The sequence below is a fragment of the Leucoraja erinacea genome, chromosome 21, assembly GCF_028641065.1.
Source record: "Leucoraja erinacea ecotype New England chromosome 21, Leri_hhj_1, whole genome shotgun sequence".
Taxonomy (NCBI): Eukaryota; Metazoa; Chordata; class Chondrichthyes; order Rajiformes; family Rajidae; genus Leucoraja; species Leucoraja erinaceus.
The window spans coordinates 16,776,452-16,792,829 of NC_073397.1; the positions used below are offsets into that span (position 1 = coordinate 16,776,452).

A 16,378-nucleotide genomic window follows, 5' to 3' on the forward strand; every position below is an offset into this window, starting at 1 on the left:
CATCATATCTAAAGTCTAAAGAACTTTAGAATTTTTTAAAAGGTGGGTGTCCATACATGAATGAGGGATTGTTAGACTGCAATTAATCTAGTGAGGTTCGAGCTCCTGGCAAAGGCAGGGGCTCACGGCTCCCCAGAAAAGGGGGTTGGGCATATGAATTGGACGCCATCTTAATAAATGAAGGGGGTTCAATGGTGAAGGTGTCATTGATAAGGGAACAGAAAATAAAAACTTTGCTTCACGGTAAGAAGAATGAAAGAAAAATGTAGAACAAAACATGGCATGCTGAACAAATTCAGCGGGTCAGGCAGCATCTAAGGAGTGAATGGGCAGGCGACATTTCTGATTGGAACCATTCATTCTGGAATGTGGAACCTTTCTCTCTCTTAGAAGTCATGATAGAGCAAAAAAAAGGAAAATGATGGGGAAAAACCCAGTGTGAAAGGCAGCGCGTGGAGAATGATAAATTACCTAGATTTATTTAATGGGAAACATAAACACAATGTGGGGGAAGGGGGTAGAAGGTAAAGGTTCATAGGCTTAGGTGAGGAGGGGATTGGTTTGCTCTTGGGCCTGGTCAAACTGTAGATGTTTGTTTATATCAAAGAAGGTGCTGGACCTGAAACATCGTCCATCCGTTTTCACCAAATAGGCTGTGGGCCGAGCATCAAAAATCTGTCTAGAAATCCATTTTCGTGACCCACGTTTCAGAACGACATTAAATTTTGCACAGATTTAGATTAAATATAATTGAGAAGGAAGTCATAACTCGCCAGTGCCAAAAGTTGTACATTAATTAATTAAACTAATTAGAAAATGAAATCGGAAAAGTAACCGCCATCTAGTGTCCAATGCCCATATTACACCATGGGGAGCCTATTTCCCTGTTGCAGTCTATTTAAACTATATTATTATACCAGATATATGTACCAGGCCCCAGGTAGTCAAGATGGGAGGGAATACATCGACTGTGTGGCTAGGTTCAGCTTCAACTCATTAATTAAGTTTGCTGATGACACTGTGGTGGTGGGCCTGATCTCAGACAACGACGAGAAGGCCTACCAGGAGGAGGTGGCTGATCTAGCACTCTGGTGCCAGGATAACAGCCTCCTCTTGAACATCAAAAACGAAGGAGCTGATCATGGACTTTAGGAGGGCACATCATCCGAGGACGTACACTCCATTGAGGATAAATGGGGATCCTGTGGATAGGGTGAACTGTTTTAAATATCTGGGAGTCCACATCTCCGAGGATATGACATGGGCATCACACGCCTCAGCACTCGTGAGCAAAAGCAAAGCAGCGCCTTTACCACCTCAGGCAATTGAGGAAATTCAGAGTGTCTCCGAGGATCCTCCAGTGCTTCTACGCAGCGGCGGTGGAAAACATCTTGTCCGGGAACATTACCATCTGGTTTGGGAATTGCTCTGCCAAGGACAAGAAGGCTCTGCAGAGAGTAGTGCGTTCGGTCGAACGCACTATGGGAATTTCACTTGCCCCCCCCCTGCAGGAACTATACATCAGGAGGTGCAACTCCAGAGCCAACAATATCATGAGAGACCCCTTCCACCCCTGCAACGGACTGTTCCAGCTGCTACGGTAGGCAAACGCCTCCGTTGCCATGCAGTGAGAACGGAGAGGTTGAGAAGGAGTTTCTCCCCAGAGGCCATTCGGACTGTAAACGCCTATCTCACCAGGGACTAACTCTACTGAACGTTTTTCCTTCCATTATTTATTATGTAAAAGAATATGTGTGTTATGATTGTGTTTATAGTTTGTTTGGTTGTTTGTCTTTTGCACAAAAGTCCGCGAGCATTGCCACTTTCATTTCACTACATATCTCGTATGTGTATGTGACAAATAAACTTGACTTGACTTGATATCTTGTGAATATGACTATAATCATATATAATTATGTATAATTGTATTCTATAAAAATAATATAATTAATATAATTGTAAGTTTTTTTTTAATGAGACTGCCGCAGAGGTCCTGCTCCTGAACCAGCCTAATTAATAGGTCAGGGCAGTTCGAGGTTTCCCCGTTTAATGAACTCCACTGACTGCCGGTGTGCAGAGTGGGGGTCACGGCCATAGTGGGACTGGGGCAGTGCCAGGGTGGGGGAAGGCTAAGGCAGAAAAATGCCTAACCCTAACTCGCCCCCCTCCCAGAGCTGCCCAAGGCTGGAGATGGAGTCGCTTTGGGACCGGCTGCGTGCTCCGTACTGTGGCCCCGCAGCGCGTCCATCTCGGCAAGCATGCGGTGGCGATGGAGGGGGGCAGCACTGCCTTGCACGTTGCCCGGGCCGCCTTCAGCACCCAGATAGCGCCGACTCCATCAGACCGCCCGCTCGCTTGCTGCAACACCGGCCGGCCGACAGCCCGACCGACTCCTAGCAGCACTAACCGGAGGCCCGGCCCAACACTCACTTCCCGGAGGCCCAGCCCAACGCTCACCACCGGCCAGACAGACAGACCCTAATCCTAACCATAGCTCTACGTTTGTTATTTATCGTTTTTATTTACCAGTACGCATTATAAAGATAAATCAAATGAAAAACGAAATTATCAGCAAGGTTAGCATTACCTTTATGCTTGGAAACCTTGCTATTGCTAGTGATGTAATGAGGAGGCAGCCATTATCCCAGTGTCCTCGCTGCCTAGCGACCATAAAACAAAGTGCGAGATTGACCAATTTGCGTCTGACCTCAATGGCAAACATGCATTGATTGGGCAATTACTACTCAGAAAATTTGAGTTGTTTAGCATATTTCTTAAAAATTGGCAGGTTTTGTTCTTGACGATTTTCAGGTATGATTTATATAATATTTTTACACAATATATTAAAAATTCAGGTAGTTCTGTGAGTTGGGTCACGAAACTAAACGAAAAAGTTCCTCGGCCCACAGCCTAGAAGATGCTGCCTGACCCGCTGAGTTACTCCAGCACCTTGTGTCTATATTGGATATTTAAATATAGAACTTTGTAAACACCATAATAACTAATACTGCTAAGTCAAAAACAATGCCCCCAAGTCTATGTAGTTTGAAGCTTATTTGGAGGTTGTAGTGTTTAAAAGCCTGATGGTTGCAGGGAAGAAGCTTCTCCTGAACCTGGACGTTGCAGTTTTCAGGCTCCTGTACTCCGATGGCAGGAGTGAAATGGGCCACGGTGGTGTGGGCCTCTGATGATGCTGGCTATCTTTCTGAGACAATGACTCTTACAGATCACTTAAAAAGATTAACAGAGAGCATTGACTTCCCTGCAGGTGTTCAACGATCCGATTCACGGCCACATTGAGATGCACCCATTGCTCGTCCGCATCATTGACACCCCGCAGTTCCAGAGGCTCCGCTTCATTAAGCAGCTCGGAGGGGTCTACTTTGTCTACCCTGGGGCTTCCCACAACCGCTTTGAGCACTCCATCGGGTAAGGACCAGGCGAGCAATTCTGGAATGTGTAGGAAGGAACTGCAGATGCTGGTTTATATGGAAGATAGACACAAAAGCTGGGTCAGGCAGCATCTCTGGAGATAAAGATTAGGAGGCATTTTGGATCGGAACCCTTCATCAGACTGAAAGCCAATTATCCTACAAACACACATGTCTTTGGGAAGTGGGAGGAAACCGGGGCACTTGGTGAAAACCCGCGCGGCCATTGGGAAACCTACAAACTCCGTACAGACAGCACCTGCAGTGTGAAGAAATTAATTTAGAGGGAAATTAATGGACAATGAAAAGTGGAGTCTTTGCAGATTTGCTTCGAGATTTTACTGCATGATATCATGGAGAGATAGCTGCAGTAAACTGCTCACCAATTCTCTGACTTCACAACAGAATTAGCCGACAGTTATACTGTGCAGTAAACAACTTTTGTTAGATACCACTCTACGAAAATATTCTATTAACTACATTGGTTTCATTAGTCATTCATAACATACTTTTGCTTATGTTAATCTTATTCAACAACAGATGGTTAATATAAATCAAACACAATACAAGGGCCTTGAAATAGGTGGTAGTCCAGGTGGGGTGGGGGTGGTGGGAGGTGAAGAAGGTGTGTGGGGGAGGAAGGAGAGGGGTGCGGGGTAGGAAGGAGAGGGGTGTGGAGGGAGTTGGTTTGAGGTTACCTAAAATTGGAGACTTCAATGTTTATTCCGTTGTAAGCTAGCTAAAGTGCTCATAAGGAATATGAGGTGTTCTTCCTCCAGTTTGCGGGTCAGCCACCTTCCACCGTCTCATTCAACATGTATTTTAACTTGCATTGTGACCTATTTGTTCCAATATATCTGATCTGTCTGCAACCTTATGTCTGCAACCTGAGTGTTTTATCTTGCTATAAAATTCTCATTCTCTGGTCCTTTTCAAGAACTCTTTGTCTCACCTCACCTCTGAGTGTGTGGATTCCTTTGATCTAAGGTTAATGGCTCTCTCTTCGTGTGCCAAGTTGCAAAGATCTAGCATTGTCTCCCACAGCTTCTCCAGTTTTATTGCCCTTTTGTCATCTTAGGCTACTCCTTTAAACCTCCCCTGGTGCAGAGCTTTATTGCTCTTCTGCAAAGCATCCCAACTCTTATCAGAGTGGGGCGGTCACGGTGGCGCAGGGGTAGAGTTGCTGCCTTACGGCGAATGCAGCGCCGGACCCGGGTTCGATCCCGACTGCGGGTGCTGTCTGTACGAAGTTGTTATGTGACCTGCGTGGGTTTTCTCCGAGATCGTCAGTTTCCTCCCACACTCCAGAGACGTACAGGTTTGTAGGTTAATTGACTTGGTAAATGTAAAAGTTGTCCCTAGTAGGGTAGTGTTAATATGCGGGGTGATCGCTGGTCGGCTTGGACCCGTTGGGCCGAAGGGCCTTTTTCGCACTGTATCTCCAAACTAAACTAAAAAAAGTTAGAGTGGAAACATTCAGGTGAGGTATTGTGGAATGTGGCGTGTATTGCTTGCACTATCTTTCCTATCTGAGAGTATTTATTCATCCAGAGTGCAATGCTTTTCCAGCTGTGCCACCCCCTATGCATATTTATTCACAATATCATCTGATTTAATTGTATGCAAACAGAGGCTTTTTGCAGGACGATTGAACACGTGACAATAATAAACCTGAACGGAGGGATCAATTTTTTGAAAATCTACATTTGAAGGTTGTTGATGAATAAAAGCTTGTGTGTCTTTATTCTATAGTTGTGTCTTTGTCCCGCAGTGTGGCACACCTGGCAGGACAGCTGGTCAAAGCACTCTGTGGTCGGCAACCAGAACTTCAGATTAACCATCGAGACATCCTGTGTGTTCAGATCGCCGGACTCTGCCACGATCTAGGTGAGGGAGTGGCTCTTTAGCGCAAGAGAAATAAGGGTGATTAGTAAGGGTGTCTGGGTTATGGGGAGGAGGCAGGAGAGTGAGGTTGAGAGGGAAAGAGAGATCAGCCATGATTGAATGGCGGAGTAGACTTGATGGACTGAAAGGCCGAATGCTGTTCCTTGAACTTATGAAGGGAAAGACCTCAAATCCAGTATACAGCTTATGGTATTCCAGGCAAAATGATGCACAACCAGGCCTAGTTACCTGACACAGTGACCTGGACTCTCATCCCTGTGCATTGTTGAGGGCGGGCTGTACTGTTGGAGGAGATGACATTTTAAATTCTGCTCCTTCTACTGATTCAAGTTTCTTTCCATCTCAACATTGACCTTTAGACAAAATGTTGGAGTAACTCTGCAGGACGGGCAGCATTTCTGGATAGAAGGAATGGGTGACGTTTCGGGTTGAGACCTTTCTTCAGAAGTCTGAAAGGTCTCAACCCGAAACATCACCCATTCGCTCTATCTCTCTGTCCCATAGAGTTACTCCAGCATTTTGTGTCTATCTTCGGTTTAAATCAATATCTGCAGTTCCTTCCTTCAACATTGACTTTTCTTTGTGTTCTCCAGGTCATGGGCCTTTCTCACACCTGTTTGATGGAAAATTTATTCCTCAGAGGAGGAAAGGTAATTGGAAGGTAATGCAATCTGCAGGCTCCGTTTACGGGTGCGTGTTACGTGAAACGTGGCAATGGGCGCATGCAGTGATCCCATCTCCAGCGATGGTAGTAAAGAAAGCAAACTCAATGCTAGCATTTATTTAAAGAGTGCTTGTATACGAAAACAGGGATGTAATGCTGAAGCTCTATAAGGCGCTGGTCAGGCCGCATTTTGAATATTGTGCGCAATTTTGGGCACCATATCTAAGGAAGGATGTGCTGGCCCTGGAGAGGGTCCAGAGGAGGTTTACAAGAATTATCCCAGTAATTAGTAGGTTAACCTATGATGAGAGTTTATCGGCACAGGGACTGAACTCGCTGGATTTTAGAAGAATGAGGGAGGACCTCATTGAAACATACTGAATAGTGAAAGGCTTGGATAGAGTGGATGTGTATAGGTAGTTTCCACTAGTGGGAGAGTCTAAGATTAGAGGTCCAAGCCTCAGAATTAAAGGTGGTGAGGAGAAATGTCTTTGGTCAGAGGGTGGTGAATCTGTGGAATTCTTTGCCGCAGACGGCTGTGGGGGCCAAGTCAATGGATATTTATAAGGCAGATAGATTCTTGATTAGTGCAGGTGTCAGAGGTTGTGGGGATAAGGCAGGAGAATGGGGTTTGGAGGGAGAGATACAGTAGATCAGCCATGATTGAATGGCGAAGTGGACTTGTTGGGCCGACTGGCAGTATTCTACTCCTATCACAAAACTTTTATGACATGACTAGACCAAGTGGGACCCGTTGGGTCCCGTCCCCTCAATGCGCGGTTGGGGTGGGGGCGGCCTGTGTCGTCACACACGCACACTAACCCACACACACACACACACACACTACCCCCCCCCCCCCCACACACTAACCCCCCCCCATGATATATTAATATTATTCAGTTGCTCCTTTTCCCCGATTTCCCCCACCCTATCCACTCGCGCTAGCCCCCAACTGCGCATGCGCGGTTAGAGAGGAAGAGGATGAAGGGGGTAGAGATTGAGGGGTGGGGGTGAGGGGGGCGCGGCATTCGTGGAACACGTGAAGGTTGCAATCCAAGATACTAGAGGACCAAGATAGACCAATCCTGCAAAATCCAATGGACTGACGTGTAGTACGCAACGGAACGTCATTTCCACCATCTTTGGTTGCAATCTCCCACCCCTGTCCTACTGTGATGTCATATGTAAATGAGATCCATTGTGATTGGACGTCCATGAGATTCAATGGAGAGTGCTGCGAGAGTCTCCCACTGAAAATAAGTTAATTTTTTGAAATAAACGATTAAAACTTAAAAAACATTTGGAAATATAAGTGGAAACGCGACGGGATATTCATCCCGTCGAGGGAAAAAATGGGAGTAGCATGTGTGAAAATGGGAAGGCTGTGGCCAAGTGTTTTGGAAGAAGGTACGAATTAAGGAGATTAAAAGAAAGTCACCACAACCCTGCATACACACGGAAATTTAGAATGTTGAGAACAAAGAGAACAGGTTTAGTATAATACTAGACCAAGTGCAGACTCGTTGGGTCTGTTCCCCCAACGTGCGGTTGTGGGGGGGGGGAGGCGGCATGCAGCGTCTCACACACTAACTATCCCCCCGCACCCACGCTAATTACCCTCCTTGATATATTAATATTAATTTGCTCCTTTTACCCCATAACCACCCTATCTACTGACGCATAGCCCCCAACTTGCAGTCACATCTAGAGAGGGGAGGAGGGGTAGAGAGTGAGTGCAGAGAGAGATGGGGCAGAGACACAGAGAGAGGGGCAAGAGGGAGAGGGGGTGGCGAGGAGGAGAAGAGGGAGGGTGGGTGAGAGGGGAAATGTGGGGGTGGAGGGGAGAGAGAGAGTGAGGGGGAGAGGGGAGGTGGGGAGCAGGGAGGGTGGAGGGAAGGGGGTAGGGGTGTGGAGGGGAGGGGGGGTTTAGGGGAGGGACAGTGGGGGAGGGGATGAAGGGGAGGAGTGGGATAAAAAGAGGGGAGGGGGGAGTGAGGGGGTGTGCTGAGAGGGGGTGAGGTGGGGAGGGGGGGGGTGGGGGAAGGGGGTAGGGGTGTGTGGAGGGTGGGGGGGTTTAGGGGAGGGATTGTGGGGGAGGCGATGGAGGGGAGGAGTTGGAGAAAAGGGGGGGGGGGGGGGGAGGGGGGGAGTGAGGGGGTGTGCTGAGAGGGAGGTGAGGGGAGGGGGAGAGGTGGGGAGCAGGGAGGGGGTGGAGGGTAGGGGTGTGTGGAAGGGAGGGGGTTTGAGGGGAGGAGGGGGGGAGAGGTGAGGGGGGGGGGGAGAGTTGGAGGGGGGAAGGGGGTAGGGGTGTGTGGAGGGGAGGGGGGTTTAGGGGAGGGAGATGGTGGGGGAGGGGAGGAGTGGGAGAAAAGAGGAGGGGAGAGGAGAGGAGGTTGAGGACGGGAGGGAGGAGAGGGGGTGTGGTGAGGGGGGGGGTGAGGTAGGGGAAGGGGGTGGAGGGAAGGGTAGGGGTGTGTGGAAGGGAGGGGGGTTTTAGGGGAGGGACGGTGGGGGAGGGGACGAGGGGGAGAAAAAGGGGGAGAGGGGGGGGGGGGGAAGAGTGAGTGCCTTTTTATTTCAACCCAAACCCCCCAAACAACCATTTGCAGGCAGTGCTTTTTTACTTTAACCATATTTTCATTTTCAAACCATATTAAGGGTACTTACTCACAGTTGTGTGGCCATGTGTTCAGTGTTATTCACAGCTCGGAGAAACGTGACCCTCTGCCTTCCTCCAGCTTGCAGACCAATTGAGGCACACCACTTCCTGGTTTTATAGTCCATCCCCCCTGCCGCCAGCGGGGGCAGCAGAGAGAATGGGGAATTTTGTAAAATCATTAATATCTCTGTCATTTTTCATCGACTGGAAAAATCCTCGGCACACATGCGGCGGATGGGGGCTCTGAGCGAGGTGGCCAAAAATGACGGCCGTAGGTGGCGGCGTTCTTTCGGAAATCGCAGCACAGATCGCCAAAACCGGTCAAGAACAGACTTTTAGTAATATAGACTAGACCAAGTGGGACCCGTTGGGTCCCGGTGGGGGGGGGGGCTGCGGCGTCACACAAAATAACCACCCCCCACACACATACACACTAACCACCCCACACATAGAAGCCGAGTCTTTTGAATAACTGGTGGGGGAGGGGTCGGGGAGGGGGGGGGGTGTCACTCGCAGCGCATGGAAGAAGGGCGCACGGAGCAGACCCAAAGTGACGTCAGCGAAAAACAGTGGGTTTTAAATTCAAAGTTTGGTCAGATTTGTTCAGTAATGACCCGAGAAATAAAGCACGTAATTTTGAGATAAGGCGAGTTTTGAATCCACGGGAAAAATCTACCGGAATATGTAAAAAATTTTACCATTACCACGTTTTTTCGCGAAGATGTGCGTATGCACCCACACACACACTTTTTTTCTCTCTTTTACTCTCTCCTTTTTTTTCTCTCTCTCTCTCTCTCTCCCTCTCTCTCTCTCTCTCTCTCTTTCTCTCTCTTTAATGGGATGTGGGCCAAATACAGCCAGGTGGGACCAGTGGGTCTTGGTCGTAGGCAAGTTGAGCTGAAGGGCCTGTTCCTGTGCTGTATGACTGACTAAAGCAGTTTGCACTCGTTAAATCTGTGTATGTTGCTTTGCACCCTCGATCAATGGTCTTGATCGGCCTGAAGAAGGGTCCTGACCCAAAATGTTGTCTGTCCATTCCCTCTACACATGTTGCCTGAACCGCTGTTCCTCCAGCACTTTGCCTAAACTTTAATTGCTACTAATGTGCATTGAATGATGTTTCATTCCCTTCTCTGAATTGAGCTTCTAAACTAAACTTTAACTTGGTGCAGCATGAAGATGCTTCGTTGGCCATGTTTGACCACTTGATCAACACCAACGGGCTGGAAGTTGTGCTATTGAGCTATGGCTTGGTGTTACCAGAAGACGTGGAGTTTATAAAAGAACAGATCCAAGGCCGACCAACAAAAGGAAATGCAGCTGGTGACGGTTCTGAAGCGGTAAGTGATACAGTGGCGCAGTTGTAGAGTTGCTGCCTTGCAGCGCTAGAGACCCGGGTTCGATCCTGACTACGGGTGCAGTCTGTACGTAGTTTGTACGTTCTCCCTGTGACCTGTGTGGGTTTGCCCCAATTGCTCCAGTTTCCTCCCACACTCCAATGACATGCAGGTTTGTATGCTAATTGGATTGGTAAAATTGTAAATTGTCCCTAGTGTAGGATAGTGTTAGTGTGTGGGGATCGCTGGTTGGCGTGGATTCAGTGGGCCAAAATGCCTGTATCCCTGCTGTAGTTCCAAAAACTAAACTGATACTGTTGATCCAAGGGAGGGGAATAAAAACTGGAACATTTTAGTGCAATATTTTCTGTTTTACACTGGAGCAATGGTTCCCTATTCATCACGTTTACTTTATTGTCACGTGTACGGAGGTACAGTGAAAAGCTTATGTGGCATGCTATCCAGTCAACGGAAAAACTATATATGATTACAATCGAGTCGTCCACAGTGTGCAGATACATGATAAAGGGAATAAAGTTAAGTGCAAGATAAAGTCCAGTAAATTCCAGTTAAAGATAGTCTTAGGGTCTCCAATGAGGTAGATGGGAGATCAGGACCGCTCTCTAGTAGTTGATAGGATGGTTCAGTTGCCTGATAACAGCTGGAAAGAAATGATCCCTGAATCTGGAGGTGTGCGTTTTCTGTACCTCTTGTATTTATGTGCCTTTTGTCTGATGGGAGAGGGGGAGAAAAGGAAGTGTCCGGAGTGAGACCCATCCTTGATTATGCTGGTGGCCTTGCCGAGATAGCGTGAAATGTACTGTGGAACAGTGAAATTCATTTTTGTACATAGTTCAGTACAATTATCACTATACATAAGCATTTAGATGCATCTTAGATAACAATCTCGCATACAGTAGAAGTGATCGTAAACTGAGACAGTATACAGAGTCTCAGATTTGCTGCCATTTCAAGTCCCAGTTGGTCTAGGTGTAGAGCTCTTAACCTACCCATGAAGGCCCGTTATCCTGGCGGTGTAGTAGGGTCAGCCGAGCCAAGTGTAGGAGGAGCCATCTTGGGGAGCGGCTGCTAACCAGCAGCCGTCCGTTTAATTCACTTTTTTTTTGCAGTTTTACTGAGTCCTGTGCCTTGTCTGTGGGAGAAATTACTTTTTAATGTGGGGGGTAGGGGGTAACAATATTTCTAGGTCCCTACCTGGTCGGTGAGGCAGCTTTTTCTCCGGGCTGCCCCGTCGACCCGTCCTCGTGGCCTACCAGCGGGCGTGGAGCGCCCAGCACCTCGGCTTCGGTGGCGGCACAGCGCTGGAGCTGGATTTTTGAACCCTCGTTGCTTTTATTCATTCACATGATGCTGCTGTCGTTGCCAATGCTGGCACTATCGGTTGTCCTTGTTTGTCTCTGCACTTAGGGGATATTTATGGGTCAATCTCGGTGATGTACCTGGAATCAAACGGGTGATACGACAGATTTTCATCCAGGTGTTTTTATGTTTTTGTAAGTTAGCATCATCTGTTCCCTATTTCTCCACTCTGTGTCTATCACGGACTTAGGGCGGCACAGTGGTAAAGTTGCTGGCTTATGGCGCGAGAGACCCAGGCTTGATCATGATTATGGGTGCTTTCTGCACAGAGTTTGGACCTCTGAACTTTAATCGAGCTTCAGTGTTATATCTTTGCATTGAATGTATCCTTTATCTGTGGATTTTAGGACGGCACAGTGGCGCAGCGGTAAAGTTGCTGCCTCACAGCCCCCAGAGACCCGGGTTCGATCTGACCTTGGGTGCTGCCTGTACGTACTTTGTACGTTCTCCCTGTGACCACATGGATTTTCTCCATGTGCTCTGGCTTCCTCCCACACTCTAAAGATGTACAGGTTTGTAGGTTAATTGGCTTCGGTAAAATTGTAAGATGTCCCCAGCGTGTACGATCGTGCTAGTGTTTGAGCAGATTGTAGGTCGGTGTGGGCCGAAGGGCCTGTTTCCGTGCTGTATCTCTAAACCCCAAAGTAAACTTTGCTATCTCACCTTTTCAGTGGCCATACAAGGGCCGTACTCAGGAGAAAGGCTTTCTGTATGAAATCGTTGCCAATAAGAGAAGCGGGATTGATGTCGATAAGTGGGATTACTTTGCCAGGTAAGTGTGTGCGTGATCTTGATTAGACGTTCCTTGATCCATGACTTTTCTCAGTCGGAGCTCTCCTGGGACATTTGTTTAAACCGATTGTTCTTTATTACCCCATGTACCAAGGTACACGCAATCCCTGCTTAAGTACAGAATGCATGGAAAATGGCAGAGTCCATATGCAATAGTCATCAGGTTTTGGCACCATTTTCAACGTCCCAGCTGCAGCTGGCCATAAAGGCCCATTGCCTCTATTCCATCATCTGTGAACCATTGCCCCTCGCCTGGACACCTGGAGCTTTCGTGCCCCGTGGCTGCCTATTGCAGTCGACCTCGAGAGGGCGGAAGGTAAGAACCTCTGATTCTTACTGTCCCTACGTCCAGCATCCACTGCCTTTGCCGACTCCGTCCACCCTCCCTCCAATTCCCAGTTCTCCGGGGCGAGCATGAGACGAGCCTCAGACAAAGCTCCCACTACAGGTGGGTTCCTGGTTACACCACGGGCATGCCAGGCTTGCAGTCAGGGTGTAGCCACAGATTGCTGGGACCTTCTGCCGCGTGCGGCTCGCTGGGACCTTGACGACTGCTTCTGATGAAAGCGATCTGTTTGAGAACTGAACCGATCGACATCTGGAACGTCAGGGCTTGTAGTGAGACTTGGTAGAAGGATATAAAATTCTGAGAGGCATAGTTAGGGTAGACAGTCAAAACCTTGTTCCCAGGTTGAGAGTGTCCAACACAGGAAGGTTATCATGTGAACTGGGAAAAGTTTAATGGAGATGTGCGGGGCAGGTTTTTTTTGTTACATAGAATGTTGGGGGTCTGGAACCCATTGCCAGGGGTGATGCCAAGGGTATGCCAGCTGCTCTGCAGCGGACAGGAGAGCCCTTCAAAGGGTCATCAACACCGCACAAAAAATCACTGGCTGCCCACTGCCCTCCCTGAAGGACATCTTCAGCTCTCGCTGCCTTGGCAGGACAGCCAACATCCTAAAGGACACTTCCCACCCTGGACACAACCTGTTCCACCTGCTGCCCTCTGGCAGACGGTACAGGTCTTTCAAAACTCGCAAAAAACACTCAGAGACAGCTTCTACCCCATAGCCATACGTGAACTTAATAATGCAAAATAAGAAATAACACTCACATTCAACTGAATGGCTCTACCTCAGCTGCTATTGTAATTTATCTGTAATTTTTTTATTATATGTATGTATTTTTACCTTATCTTGTATATTTAAACTGCTCTTGTGAATCGCACCGTGGGATTGATTTTAAATTTCGTTGTACCATGTGCAATGACAATAAAGAAATTCATGCATTCATTCATTCATTCATCATTCATTCATGCATTCAATCATGCATTCATTCATTCATTCATTCATGTTGGAGGCAGATAGTTTAGTTTTAGTTTAATTTAGAGATACAGCGTGGAAACAGGTCTTTTAACTCAACGTCCCCGCCAACCAATGGTTGGCACATGGAAGTACAGGGAGTAGAGGGATATGGGTTGTGTGCAGACGGATGAGATCAGTTTAACGTGGCATTATGTTTGGCACAAACATTGTGGGCCGAAGGGCCCGTTCCTGTGCTGTACTGCTGAGTGTATGTGCTTCTCTCCCTCACCCACACGCTACCTTGAATGTGTTGCCTGCCTATCACAAGCAAAAACACATGCTGGAAGAACTTAGCAGGCCACGCAGTATGTGGAGGGAATGGACAGGAAATGTTTCGGGCCAGGACCATTCTTCAGATTGGCTATTGCACTCTGATTTTAAGTAATGTCAATCTATTGACAGTTTTCCCCAATTAAAATGACAAATTCTGTATCTGTATCGAGTCTAGTGAAGTTAACTCGTCACTGATCAGGAGTTGATTGCCTAATCCTCGCCAGGGACTTTAAAACATTGAGATGTGAGCCCATAGATCTCAGCAGCGGGGCACGTTCCGTGTGAGTGATCAGTCGGACATGAAAATGCTTTAACGCTGGCTGCCGGAAATTGCCATTGATGTCTGCTCTTGTTTCTGAAGGGACTGTCACCACCTGGGGATCCGGAACAACTTTGACTTTGAACGCTTCCTTAAGTTCGCTCGAGTTTGTGAAGTCGGCGACATGAAGCGCATTTGCACTCGAGATAAGGTGATGAATGTTGTGAGAAGCCGAGGAGTTTCTTGAATGTGTTTTTGAGAAGCCCTGCTTGATTTTGATCTGTATATCGGCGAGACCAAGAGCAGACAAGGTGATTGTTTCGCTGAACACCTACGCTCGGCCCATCTTGGCATAAGCAATCCCTAGGTTGCCAAACATTTTAACTTCTTTTCCGTACTGACCTGTCCTGAGCCTCTTCTACTGTCAGAGTGAGGCCACACGCTAATGGGAGGAACAGCACCTCGTATTTTGCTTGGGCAGCTTACAGCCCAGCGGTGTGAATGTTGATTTATTTAATTTCAAGTAACCCTTGCATTCCCTCCCTCATCCCAGTCTTCCAGCTAGTTTCACTGTTCGTATCCCTTTGTGATCTCCCCTTCCACAGCTTAGAATGGATCATTGTGGGCTCCACCTTCATTTGGTCATCAGAGCCTGCTCTGATTTGTTCTGAACCTTTTCATACCTCTAGTTTCCCCGACTCTCAGTCTAAAGAAGGGTCTTGACCCAAACGTCACCTATTCCTTTTCTCCAGAGATGCTGCCACTGAGTTACACCAGCATTTTGTGTCTTGCCTTCTAGTTCATGAAGCGGCCTTCAGAACTTCTCTCCTCTGTTTTCTGTCCTCTGAGGAAACGACCAGCAAAAGCGCAGCAGAGTGATGCAGCGTGTGGAGCTGCTGCCTCTCAGCACGGTTTAGTGCATCAGAGGCATCAATACCTCCACCTAACACATAACTGCAACCATTCCAAGATTTTTATCTCCATTTGCTTTTGGAGATGTTCTGCGCCCTTCATACAAGGACTAGACTGCCTCGGTCACTAATTGCCCATCCTCCTATTCATGCAATTGAGTTACATCGTCTTAAGTTAAACTTTTTCATCTCTTTTATAATTGAATTTCTAAAAGACCAGTGAGGTCTGAAGCAGGTTCCCCAGTCGATGAATCAAGGACATTTTTCCATTGATGCATCCAAATCCAAAGACCACAGGCATCCTTGTAGTTCTATAAAACCAACAGATAGTAATCTTGTCAGCATTAACGGGCACACTGGAGTTTTGTAAGCTGAAGCTGGGCATACAGGCAAGGACAGTTCAGAACGAGTCATTGTTAAATTTAGTTTTGAAATACAACATGGAGACAGGCCCTTTGGCCCACCGTGTCCATGCCGAGGTATTGACGCCTCTGATGCGCTAGACGGCCTCCACTGTGCTGTTGCTTTGTGATCAGTGAATATCTCGTAGGTCAGTACAGTAAACCCTCTTTATTACGGATATCTTTATCACAGTTTTCGGTTGTAGCTGCTTCCAGGCAGGACCCACTGCCATCACCGCTGGCCCACACAGCCCCCTCTAGGCCACGCTTCCCACCACCACCGCCAACCCTTACCTAAGCTCTGGCGACCATTGACTCCGCCGATCCTTGCCTCTACCCTCCTGGTTGCAACTCACCTGGATCCCAGGCCCAGTTCCAGACCGAGAAAGGATGTTGCTCCAGCACTTTGTAACCAGCATCTGCCATTCTATTTTTAATACTAATGCAATGTCACTCTTAGTAATCCTTTCCTTTGATACAGCAGACAGTTGCTGTGTTGATAGACTGTTGATTAGTAAGGGTGTCAAGGGCTATGGGGCGAAGGGAGGAGAATAGGATTGAGAGGGACAGATAGAACAGCCATCTGACCTCTCTATTGCCAAAATAACCTTTGAACAATCAGCAATAACAGAACCCATTTCACCTCCCCACCACATGGCCTGTTATAATGAGGGTTTATTGTACTTAGTTTACTTTGGGCAAACCCACGGAAGACACTTGGAGAACATACAAACTCCTTGCAGTCAAGCACCAGAAACAGGCCCTTGGGCCCACTGAATCCCTGCCAACTAATGATCATCTTATACACTAGCATTATCCACACACAAGGTACAATTTACAATCTTTACCAAAGTAAATTAACCAACAAATCTTTGTAGTGTGGAAGGAAGCAGGAGCTCCCTTGGAAATTCCACACGGCCACAGGGAGAATGTACAAGCTCCTTACAGGCAGCACCCATAATAAGATCGAGACTGGATCTCTGATGCTACAAGGCAGCAACT

At 47.6% G+C, this 16,378-nt stretch overlaps 1 protein-coding gene across 1 annotated transcript in view; it reads left to right on the forward strand.

Moving 5' to 3' along the window:
* The window catches only part of LOC129707305 (deoxynucleoside triphosphate triphosphohydrolase SAMHD1-like), a 43,734-nt gene that overhangs the window by 12,334 nt on the left and 15,022 nt on the right, over positions 1 to 16,378 (forward strand). Inside the window, exons 7-12 of the mRNA XM_055652242.1 lie at positions 3,269 to 3,429; positions 5,203 to 5,318; positions 5,930 to 5,997; positions 9,832 to 9,999; positions 12,048 to 12,148; positions 14,167 to 14,275. Coding sequence (XP_055508217.1) covers positions 3,269 to 3,429; positions 5,203 to 5,318; positions 5,930 to 5,997; positions 9,832 to 9,999; positions 12,048 to 12,148; positions 14,167 to 14,275 — 723 coding nt within the window. The remainder of the gene's footprint in view (positions 1 to 3,268; positions 3,430 to 5,202; positions 5,319 to 5,929; positions 5,998 to 9,831; positions 10,000 to 12,047; positions 12,149 to 14,166; positions 14,276 to 16,378) is intronic.